We start from the raw sequence: 12,905 nt of genomic DNA on the forward strand, positions 1-12,905 counted from the left end.
GCCATCCAGACGAACAAGGTCAGTCATCCACATAAAGAGGAAAAAGGTCAGCCATCCACATAAAGAGGAACAAGATCAGCCATCCACATAAAGAGAGGAACAAGATCAGCCATCCACATAAAGAGAGGAACAAGATCAGCCATCCACATAAAGAGAGGAACAAGATCAGCCATCCACATAAAGAGAGGAACAAGATCAGCCATCCACAAAAAGAGAGGAACAAGATCAGCCATCCACATAAAGAGGAACAAGATCAGCCATCCAGACGAGCAAGATCAGCCATCCACATAGAGACGCACAAGATCGGCCATCCACATAAAGAGAGGAACAAGATCAGTCATCCACATAAAGAGGAACAAGATCAGCCATCCACATAAAGAGAGGAACAAGATCAGCCATCCACATAAAGAGAGGAACAAGATCAGTCATCCACATAAAGAGAGGAACAAGGTCAGTCATCCACATAAAGAGAGGAACAAGATCAGCCATCCACATAAAGACAGGAACAAGATCAGCCATCCAGACGAACAAGGTCAGTCATCCACATAAAGAGAGGAAAAAGGTCAGCCATCCACATAAAGAGGAACAAGATCAGCCATCCACATAAAGAGAGGAACAAGATCAGCCATCCACATAAAGAGGGGAACAAGATCAGCCATCCACATAAAGAGGGGAACAAGATCAGCCATCCACATAAAGAGAGGAACAAGATCAGCCATCCACATAAAGAGAGGAACAAGATCAGCCATCCACATAAAGAGGAACAAGATCAGCCATCCACATAAAGAGAGGAACAAGATCAGCCATCCACATAAAGAGAGGAACAAGATCAGCCATCCACATAAAGAGGGGAACAAGATCAGCCATCCACATAAAGAGGGGAACAAGATCAGCCATCCACATAAAGAGGGGAACAAGATCAGCCATCCACATAAAGAGGGGAACAAGATCAGCCATCCACATAAAGAGGGGAACAAGATCAGCCATCCACATAGAGGAACAAGATCAGCCATCCAGACGAACAAGATCAGCCATCCAGACGAACAAGATCAGCCATCCAGGCGAACAAGATCAGCCATCCACATAAAGAGACGAACAAGATCAGCCATCCAGACGAACAAGATCAGCCATCCACATAAAGAGAGGATCAAGAGCAGCCTTCCACATAAAGAGAGGAACAAGATCAGCCATCCACATAAAGAGGAACAAGATCAGCCATCCAGACGAGCAAGATCGGCCATCCACATAAAAAGAGGAACAAGATCAGTCATCCACATAAAGAGAGGAACAAGATCAGCCATCCAGACGAACAAGGTCAGTCATCCACATAAAGAGAGGAAAAAGGTCAGCCATCCACATAAAGAGGAACAAGATCAGCCATCCACATAAAGAGAGGAACAAGATCAGCCATCCACATAAAGAGGGGAACAAGATCAGCCATCCACATAAAGAGAGGAACAAGATCAGCCATCCACATAAAGAGAGGAACAAGATCAGCCATCCACATAAAGAGAGGAACAAGATCAGCCATCCACATAAAGAGAGGAACAAGATCAGCCATCCACATAAAGAGAGGAACAAGATCAGCCATCCACATAAAGAGAGGAACAAGATCAGCCATCCACATAAAGAGAGGAACAAGATCAGCCATCCACATAAAGAGAGGAACAAGATCAGCCATCCACATAAAGAGAGGAACAAGATCAGCCATCCACATAAAAAGACGAACAAGATCGGTCATCCACATAAAGAGAGGAACAAGATCGGTCATCCACATAAAGAGAGGAACAAGATCGGTCATACACATAAAGAGAGGAACAAGATCGGTCATCCACATAAAGAGAGGAACAAGATCGGTCATCCACATAAAGAGAGGAACAAGATCAGTCATCCACATAAAGAGAGGAACAAGATCAGTCATCCCCATAAAGAGAGGAACAAGATCAGTCATCCACATAAAGAGGGGAACAAGATCAGCCATCCACATAGAGGAACAAAATCAGCCATCCAGACGAACAAAAATCAGCCATCCAGACGAACAAGGTCAGCCATCCACATAAAGAGAGGAACAAGATCAGTCATCCACATAGAGAGAGGAACAAGATCAGTCATCCACATAAAGAGACGAACAAGATCAGTCATCCACATAAAGAGGAAGAAGATCAGCCATCCACATAAAGAGGAAGAAGATCAGCCATCCACATAGGGGAACAAGATCAGTCATCCACATAGAGGAACAAGATCAGCCATCCACATAGAGGAACAAAATCAGCCATCCAGACGAACAAGATCAGCCATCCAGGCGAACAAGATCAGCCATCCACATAAAGAGACAAACAAGATCAGCCATCCACATAAAGAGGAACAAGGTCAGTCATCCACATAAAAAGAGGAACAAGATCAGCCATCCACATAAAAAGAGGAACAAGATCAGCCATCCACATAAAGAGAGGAACAAGATCAGCCATCCACATAAAGAGAGGAACAAGATCAGTCATCCACATAAAGAGAGGAACAAGATCAGTCATCCACATAAAGAGAGGAACAAGATCAGTCATCCACATAAAGAGAGGAACAAGATCAGTCATCCACATAGAGAGGAACAAGATCAGTCATCCACATAGAGAGGAACAAGATCAGTCATCCACATAGAGAGAGGAACAAGATCAGTCATCCACATAGAGAGAGGAACAAGATCAGTCATCCACATAGAGAGAGGAACAAGATCAGTCATCCACATAGAGAGAGGAACAAGATCAGTCATCCACATAAAGAGACGAACAAGATCAGTCATCCACATAAAGAGGAAGAAGATCAGCCATCCACATAAAGAGGAAGAAGATCAGCCATCCACATAGGGGAACAAGATCAGTCATCCACATAGAGGAACAAGATCAGCCATCCAGACGAACAAGATCAGCCATCCAGGCGAACAAGATCAGCCATCCACATAAAGAGAGGAAAAAGGTCAGCCATCCACATAAAGAGGAACAAGATCAGCCATCCACATAAAGAGAGGAACAAGATCAGCCATCCACATAAAGAGAGGAACAAGATCAGCCATCCAGACGAACAAGGTCAGCCATCCACATAGAGAGGAACAAGATCAGCCATCCAGGCGAACAAGATCAGCCATCCACATAAAGAGACGAACAAGATCAGCCATCCAGACGAACAAGATCAGCCATCCACATAAAGAGAGGAACAAGAGCAGCCATCCACATAAAGAGAGGAACAAGAGCAGCCATCCACATAAAGAGAGGAACAAGAGCGGCCATCCACATAAAGAGAGGAACAAGAGCGGCCATCCACATAAAGAGAGGAACAAGATCGGCCATCCACATAAAGAGAGGAACAAGATCGGCCATCCACATAAAGAGAGGAACAAGAACGGCCATCCACATAAAGAGAGGAACAAGATCGGCCATCCACATAAAGAGAGGAACAAGATCGGCCATCCACATAGAACAAGACACGCATCAATGCCTCTGTCTCGTCATTTAACATTCAAACATGGTGTCAGAGTCGGATAACTAACCATGCTTTCTGCAAATTACAAATCTGTTCTGGTTCACCAAACAAATGCTTATTTGAGTAAAATTTCGCCGGAATTGACCTTAGCTAGAGTGAGTTTGCTAGTTAGCTTCAGTGTTGTTAGCACCGGTTCGACATGGCAGCGAACATTGCCCCTCCCGCCACTGTGAAGCTCAGCGGGGATTGGAGCATGAACTGGGATACGTAAGTCCAGGCTGGGCCCCTGAGCAAGGAGACACTCCTAAGCAAGTATCATGATGTCTTCAATGCAACGGTCGAGTCAGTTCCCGGGGAAGTCCACTTTTAGTTGGACGCAGCAATCCAGCCTGTCCAGTGTGCAACCCGCAATGTACCAGTGGCCATGAAAGCAGCTACGAAGGCTCAGCTTGACAAATACGAAGCCACATCACGAGCCTACAGATTGGATAAATAATATGGTTATCGTCAAGAAACCAGATAAGCTACGGATATGCATTGATCCTAAACACCTCAACTGGGCTCTGCGACGTTCACATTACATTATGCCCACGTTGGAGGATGTTCTTTACAAGTTCCCAAAGGCCAGAGTCTTCACGCTCGTGGATGCCAGAGATGCCTTCCTGCAGTGCAAGCTCAACCAGCCCAGCAGCTACATGACCACCTTTTGGACACCCTGGGGCAGGAAGAGGTGGTTGAAGCACCCGTTTGGTGTCTCTGTGGCTCCAGAGGTGTATCAGCAGAAACAGCATGAGCTGTTGATGGGACTCAGTGGCGTGGAACCCATAGAAGATGACATCCTCGTAGTGGGCTGTGGGGACAGTGATGAGGAGGCAGAATGTGACCATGACGCCAAGCTGCTGGCCCTGATGGTCAGATGCAGACAGGTCAAGCTAAGGCTAAGCATAAAAAAGCTTCAGTTTAAAGTGCCAGAGGTCCGCTTTCATGGTCACATCTTGACCTCCACCGGAGTGAAGGCGGATCCTAAAAAAGTGAAGGCTGTCTTGGAAATGCCCCACCCATCTGACGTGAAGGGAGTGCAGCGCTTCGTCGGATTCATCACCTACCTGGCCAAATTCCTACCGCGGCTCTCTGAAGTGTGCGAGACACTAAGGAGGCTCATGGACAAGGACACCATCTGGCATTGGCTCCCAAAACATGACGCAGCGGTGAGGGAAATAAAACAACTGGTCACACAGACACCTGTACTGCGATACTACGATGTGTCAAAACCTGTCACGATTCAGAGTGACTCAAGCCAGGATGGACTTGGCTGTTGCCGCATGCAAGAGGGCCAGCCTGTGGAATTCGCCTCTAGGGCACTCACCCCAACAGAGCAGAACTATGCCCAGATAGAGAATAGAGGTCGACCGATTATGATTTTTCAACGCCGATACCGATTATTAGAGGTCCAAAAAAGCTGATTAATCGTCCGATTTAAAAAAAAAAAAATGTATTTGTAATAATGACAATTACCACAATACTGAATTAACACTTATTTTAACATAATATAATACATCAATAAAAATCTATTTAGCCTCAAGTAGATAATGAAACATGTTCAATTTGGTTTAAATAATGCAAAAACAAAGTGTTGGAGAAGAACGTAAAAGTGCAATATGTGCTATGTAAGAAAGCTAACGTTTCAGTTCCTTGCTCAGAACATGAGAACATATGAAAGCTGGTGGTTCCTTTTAACATGAGTATTCAATATTCAGAGGTAAGAAGTTTTAGGTTGTAGTTATTATAGGACTATTTCCCTCTATACCATTTGTATTTCATTAACCTTTGACTATTGGATGTTCTTATAAGCTCTTTAGTATTGCCAGTGTAACAGTATAGCTTCCGTCCCTCTCCTCGCTCCTCCCTGGAATCGAACCAGCAACACAACGACAATATGATTGATTGTTTTTTATAAGATAAGTTTAATGCTAGCTAGCAACTTACCTTGGCTTACTGCATTTTCGTAACAGGCCGTCTCCTTGTGGAGTGCAACGAGAGAGAGGCAGGTCGTTATTGTGTTGGACTAGTTAACTGTAAGGTTGCAAGATTGATCCCCGCGCTGACAAGGTGAAAATCTGTCTTTCTGCCCCTGAACGAGGCAGTTAACCCACCGTTCCTAGGTCGTCATTGAAAATAAGAATGTGTTCTTAATTGACTTGCCTAGTTAAATAAAGGTGTAAAGAAAAAATTATATATATATATATATATATATATAGGAGAAATCGGTGTCCAAAAATGCAGATTTCCGATTGTTATGAAAACTTGAAATCGGCCCTAATTAATCGCCGATTCCAATTAGTCGGGCGACCTCTAATAGAGGAGTGCCTCAGCATTTTGTTTGCATGCCAACGCTTCCACCTGTAAGGGCGCGACAATATTACCGCAAGCCCCTTATTGCTATATTCAGCAAGCCTCTCCTGAATTCCCCAAAACGACTGCAGAACATGCTACTGGCCCTACAAAACTACAACCTTAAGGTGATGTATAAGCCAGGGCCGGAGATGTATGTGAGTGACACGCTCAGCAGGGATACTGCATTAGTCACACACACACGCTCCATGCATGAACAACACGCAGTGTGCAGCTTACAAACAGAGCAACTGGATGTTGAACACATCAACCAGGCTGACTACCTCAATGTTACGAACCAGCGCCTTATACAAATCAGACAGCACGCAGACAGGGACGAGCAACTCCAGGCATTGAGGTCTGAGATTCTGATGGGCTGGCCCGACTGCAGGGAAGAAACTGCTTTAGCCGTCAGAGAATATTGGCCAGTCAAAGAGGAGCTCAGTGTTCAAAACGGAGTAATATTCAAGTGTCAGAGAGTCGTTATTCCCCGGTCTCTGCGCCCTGAGATGTTGGCGCGCATGCACTCAAGTCACGTAGGAGGTGAGGCCTGTTACAGACAAGCACGTGACACACTGTATTGGCCTGGAATGCAGAATGAAATCAAAGACTATGTCAGTAAATGCACAATCTGCAATGAATATGCCATTGAGCAACAGAAAGAGACGATGATGTCCCACGAGCTACCGATGCGCCCCTTGCAGATAGTAAGTCTAGATCTCTTCCAGCACAGTGGCAAAGACTTTCTGCTGGTAGTCGATCATTACTCAGACTTTTGGGAGATTGACCTCCTCCCCGACCTCTCAGCAGAGACAACGATCAAACGCTGCAAGGCTCAGTTTGCCCGCTATGGCCAGCCAGATAGGGTAATTTCAGACAATGGAACCCAATTCTCCGGAGTTGAGTTCCGAAAATTTGCTGCAGGATGGGAATTCGAGCACGTCACTTCATCACCACGACACCCAAAAGATAATGGGAAGGCGGAGTCCACAGTAAAAATCGCAAAGAACCTCTGCAAAAAGGCTCTGCGAGAGGGCAAAGATGCCTGGAAAGCAATCCTGCAGTGGCGCAATACCCCGACAGAAGGCATGGATAGCAGCCCGGCCCAGCACCTCATGGCACGGCGCTTAAAAGCAGTTCTGCCAGTAGCCAGCACTCTCCTGGAGCCATGTGTGGTGACAGACATGCTGGTGAAGCTACGTCACAGAAGACAGGTCTCCAAGTTCATCTACGACAAATCAGCAAAAGGCTTACCTGAGCTCAGGGTGGGTGAAACGGTATGAATGAAGCCACTACCATGGGACCGGACAGGCCTCTGGAGACTCGGATCCTGTGTACAGAAAGTGGCACCACGCTCCTACTTGGTCGAAGTGAATGGATCACTGTACCGTCGTACCAGGGTTGACCTTCGGATTGCTGAGGCAGCACCTACTCAGAACCCTGATGGTCAAAGGGGTCGCATGACAAAAGACGGAACCCCAGCAAGTCACATGGGGACTGAGGCACTGGGCAAAGAGCCAGGGGATAACAGGTCGGCCGCTCCCTCGCCCATCAATTCTCCCCTTAAACATTCAGGTGACACGCCTGTGCGGGAACCCGCAGTCCTCGCAGACAAGCCCCCTGTCTTTTCACGCTGCGGGCGTCTGGGCCGGCCACCAAAAAGACTTCATCTGTAGGTTTCCCATCAGGGATTGTTGACAGACAGAGATAAAAGTGAAGAGAATATCAAAATGTGTTGTTACCTGAGAAAAATAAAATTAAATTAAAAAAATACTAAACTGTTAATGTTGGAAATTATTACTAGGTTTGTTTTGTTAGTGAATTGACACCTACTGTCCTATTTTATTAAAGGGAAGATGTTATGGTGCCATCTGTTGGTAAATGTTCATTACTGCAACTCATGTGTTTTACCGGTGTGCTTGAGATACCCGGATGTATTGCGATGCACTGAATAAGACTGGTTACTCGCATCAATACCTCTGTCTCGTCATTTAACATTCAAACAACATTCGATAAAGAATGCACCACACAGAACGCACCGCAACTGCTTCTGCGACACAATGTTCTAAGGCAAACGCAGCGTTTCACTGGAAATGAATGTACTTCTGGTGTACCAAAACGCTAAAATATTGTCGGTGTGATAGAGGCGTACTGTAAACAAGCGGTCAAATCTGCTGGCTGAAGTAAACATGAGAACAAGCCGCCGCAATATTTGCAGCCATATGCGATAATATCTTTCTAGGAGCTGATCTGTCATCAGTATAGTGGAATGATTATAATGTTAGGGTAAACTGCCTTTCTTTCGGGGACCTATTAGTACTGACACATGCCTCAACCACGCACTTAGCGAACATTCTCTCTACCTGGTGATTTGGGAAACGCATGCTACTTCGGCCGTTGTAGGAAAGATGCATTGTCAAAAACAGTCCTAAACCTAAATTCCATAGCTGTCGGGAAACCGGGCCCTGTTCAATTCCCCAACACACGTGGGGTGTGCAGAAGCCGTGTATGTGTGACACAGTGTCAGTAACTCCGAGACAGACTCTGTCTGTGGGAAAGTCATCTGTAATTCTCATCCCAGAAATGCGTATTTTAATGCAGTGAAGTCCACCCACCAAAACCCAATAGGACACAGTCAAGGGGTGGGTATAATTTGTGTTACGTTCCAACAGGAATCTGTTCCAAAAACATCTTAAATAACAAGGTTTCCAACAAACAACACATACAAAGTTGTATAGCGGCAGAATAAGATACGTTTTTCACTCACCTAGATGCCCATTCGGCAGCTAGGTGATTTGATCATGCTACTTTGTATGCGTTGTTTGTTGGCAACCTTGTACTTTACGTTTTTGGAACAGATTCCTGTTGGAACGTTCCACAAATTATACCCACCCCAGTCAAGGTTCTTATGAAAGAACTTCAAGGACTGAGGCTACTGAAACAAAACGCAATATGTGAGTGATCAACTACAGACATACCAGTTCAAACTTCCTAGATATGTCCCACGTTATTTATCCTCTACGGATGTTGATCCTTATGCAACATTTACAAAGAACAGAGGATATCTTACAAGTCCCCCATTTATTGAATCCTCATAAATTCACCCTAATAAGCTAAGTAAGTAAAGATGTTGTTATTGATGTTGACAAGAGAACCCCCACCACAGGTCTGGGAGGGATAGAAGCCCCCGGTGTAACCTAATGCTTAATAAAAATAGACTGTTACAAATACCCTTACCTCTATTTTACAAAAGATATACCAACGATTCAAATGAGTTGTTTCAAAAATAAAACAGCGCTCTTACCGTCCACAGCCATAGTCGGTCTCAGTGTATAGCTCTTTGTGGTTGCCTCAGTTATCGTCTCCCATTGCTTCTTTGGATCTGGCTGGATGGCAAAGTGTGAGCGCACGGTTTGTCACTCGCCTACTGGGTCCTTATGAGGCACGGTGTATACTGATACGAACGTTTGTTTTAGTTGGTCAGCTACCAATCGACCTCTTGTTGTTAACCCTCACCCTTTTCGGACCTGACCGCCGAGAGACAAGAGGTCACCAACGAAACCTTATTTTTTGTGTGTTTATTTTATGATACTTTTCGTTGTTGGACTGTGAAATCACCAGGATATCAGCTCAAATTGATTTTAATTTAGGATATCTGTTCCTGAGTATTCCCACGCATAGAGGCATGTGTGATCACATCCCAATGTGAAGGTGTGAAATGATATCTGTTTGGGATTCTTCCGGTCAATTTGCAGTGTACAAATGATTTATCACTATGGTTCAGACCATCCACTCAAGGAAAAATATCGGCCCATGGCAGAAGGTAATTCGTGACCCCAAAGGCTATAATATGAAGCCTAATTATTAATAATTTATGCTAAAAATAGCCTATTAAATGATAAGAGAAATATATATATCCATTTGGGGAAAGCCAAGAGTAGACCATTCTGATACATAACTGTCCACCTCAATCTTTCTCAATGGTTGCAATTACCAAGATAGATAAATAAAACAATTATAAATTGTAGGATATTGCAAGGTCATTTGATTAGATGAAGAATAATCAAATGAATGGAGCAGAGATAATTCCAGGCATTGTGTTGTTCCAGTAACTAGATTTGTCTGATTACTGTATCTGATATGGTTGTTCATCAACTGGATCTATTGCTCCTGATGAAAGAATTTGGATGATAGTAGAAAATACAAGTTGAGAGCACAGGATGGTCAAAGAGGGCTCTGATTTGATTTAACTAGGCAGGTCAGTTAAGAACAAATTCTTATTTTCAATGACATCCTAGAGACAGTGGGTTAACTGCCTTGTTCAGGGGCAGAACAGATTCTTACCTTGTCAGTTCGATCCAGCGATCTTCATATACTGGCCCAACGCTCTAACCATTAGGCTACCTGCTGCCCCTGCTGCCTTCAGCTTGACTGCGCCAGCTGCACTGAGACAGGGAGGAAAAACAAAAGGTTTGCAGCAAAAGCTACATTAACAAATCGCCACACACTGACCTCCACTATCTCTGTCACTCTATATGACTAGAACGCCACTGGGCATCTTTTCTGTTGGATGAAAACAGTGGGAGACACGGGACTACAAAGGACAAAGAAAGAAAGTGGAAAAGGGACCATTTTAATGTCATCTCTCAACTCAGTGTGCTAATTGATACTGTGGGTTTTCAGATATAAGAAGCCATCGATGGAGCATCAGTGGTATTCGTTGTAGAGCACAGAGATCTAAGTTCTACAGACAAACGCAGAACAAAGTACTACGCTCTCCCATCAAGGCTTCATCACAGCACATGTTGACAGGAAGAGACCAGAGCACACACGTCACAAGCAGACACAGGCATGCGTGTGCACACACACAGGACCTGTTTCCTGAAGAAAGCACTGCGTGCCAAAACGTTGATTAGTGTTACAATTAAATAAATATTACATCAGATGGATCCTCACTGTCTGGTCCAAACTGTTATCCCAGTGTGTCTCTCCCTGGGACGGTGAAACTGCATCAGATGGTTCCTCACTGTCTGGTCCAAACTGTTATCCCAGTGTGTCTCTCCCTGGGATGGTGAAACTGCATCAGATGGATCCTCACTGTCTGGTCCAAACTGTTATCCCAGTGTGTCTCTCCCTGGGATGGTGAAACTGCATCGGATGGATCCTCACTGTCTGGTCCAAACTGTTATCCCAGTGTGTCTCTCCCTGGGATGGTGAAACTGCATCCTGTATCTAGTTTCTTTCCCAGACGCGTAGCCAGACAGACAGGCAGGGCTATCCTGTAACTAACTGACGGCAGATTCAACTTTCATCACGTCATGTTCTCTCATATGGTCACCCATCGACATGCCAACAGACCTCCTCTCCGCTGCCGTGACATTGTCAAACCCCACCAAAGGAGATATCGTGGTTCACCAGTGGCGGGACAGGCATAGTGGGCCATTGATAAGACAATGGTATTTCTCTGCCAACGATGGTGGCAAGTAGCCTGGTCTCAGTTCAGTTTGTGCTTTAGCCAACTCCTCTGTTGTGTTTCTTGTCATACAGATATGGCACAGTGAATAATAGGAGAGTAAAGAGAAGAGGAAATGGTGAAGAGAAGAAGAGACAGCCAGCAGCATACCCTCTGCATCCCAAAGCTATCTTGCTTCTGTAGGTAAGTAGGGTTGGTATCACGACTTCCGGTTGGTGCTCTCCTTGTTCGGGCGGCGTTCGGCGGTCGTCGTCACCGGCTTTCTAGCTGCCACGGATCCACGTTTCTTTTTCCATTTGTTATGTCTTGATTGTACACACCTGGTTCCCATTACGTTATTATTATTTCCTATTTAACCCCTGGTTCTCATTATGTTTGGTGCGTGATTGTTCCTGGTCTTGTGTTAGTCTTTTGTGTTAGGGTTTGTTATCCCTGCGTGGATGTATTGGCCGATTATTTTTTCAGAGTAAAGTACGTTATTTTACTCAGTTCTGTGTCCTGCGCCTGACACTTGACAGTTGGTCCTGGATGGGAGACGAGATGCCTCTGGAAGTGGTTTTGCAGGGCCAGTAGGAGGCACTCTTTCCCTCTGCCTTAAAAAAATATATATTCCAATACCTCATGGCAGTGATTGAGGCCATTGCCCTGTGTAGGGTGCTGTCTTTTGATGGGCTGTTAAACGGGTGTCCTGACTCTGTGGTCACTCAAGATCCCATGGCATTTATCGTAAGAGTAGGTGTGTTAACCCTGGTGTCCTGGCTAAATTCCCAATCTGACCCCATACCATCATGACCACCTAATCATCCCCAGCTTCCAGTTGGCTCTTCCCCTCCCACAGGTCATTGCTGTAAATGAGAATGTGTTGCTAATGAACTTACTTGGCAAAATAATAATACTTGATTTCCCTGATCTCAGATTCAGGGAAGTGCCTGTTTTCCTTAAATCCACACACATATCGAACCCAAACCCTCTCCTGAAAGGGTTGTGTTCCTAGTCTCTATTTAATCAGGGGGTGCATCAGAAGATGACAGAACCCATTTGAGAGACAGATTTCTCTACTCCTCTCTCATCATCACCCCATACTCTCTCACTGTGTGTGTATCAGAGAAAGATAGGGCAGAGAGGTCATTCTTATTCCACTCACACCCTGGTCCCAAGCCTCAATCTTTTGCAAATTCTGATTAAATCTGTTTTGATGTTGTTATTCATTCACTTAAATCTGTCTGTTCTGATGTTAATCCTATGGACAGCAGACATAGCCAAAGCATTCTCACAGTCTCATTGATTTATTCCTGTTTAGTCCTCCAACTTTCCCCTCTCCTAGTGAAATCCAACAACGATATGCCTTATAATCTACAGTATAATTGAAACTGGCATGGGGCGACTACTCAGAGAGAGAGACAGAGAGAGAGAGAGAGAGAGAAAGAAAGAGAGCGAGAGATGTCAGACAATTGCAGTGTTTGGTTCATCCTCTTTGAAGAAGAAATATAGCAATTCAATTCTGTCATGTTCCTCCTTAGGATGAGGTCTGTTGCTCAGGAACAGAAGGATTCTATTTATATCTCTCTCC

The 12,905-nt window shown here is 44.8% G+C and overlaps 1 protein-coding gene across 3 annotated transcripts in view; it reads right to left on the minus strand.

The window, feature by feature from the left end:
- The window catches only part of LOC115102880 (sterile alpha motif domain-containing protein 10-like), a 119,076-nt gene extending 109,755 nt beyond the window's left edge, over positions 1-9,321 (minus strand). For 2 of the 3 annotated variants that reach the window (XR_010460202.1, XM_029623294.2), the window contains exon 1: positions 9,167-9,321. Coding sequence is in view for 1 of the 3 variants with exons in the window: in XM_029623294.2 (XP_029479154.2) it covers positions 9,167-9,179 (13 nt within the window). In the remaining 2 variants the exon portion in view is untranslated. The remainder of the gene's footprint in view (positions 1-9,166) is intronic. The other variant, XR_010460203.1, reaches the window with a different exon arrangement.
- Positions 9,322-12,905: the final 3,584 nt, after the last annotated feature.

Source organism: Oncorhynchus nerka, linkage group LG20, assembly GCF_034236695.1.
Source record: "Oncorhynchus nerka isolate Pitt River linkage group LG20, Oner_Uvic_2.0, whole genome shotgun sequence".
Taxonomy (NCBI): Eukaryota; Metazoa; Chordata; class Actinopteri; order Salmoniformes; family Salmonidae; genus Oncorhynchus; species Oncorhynchus nerka.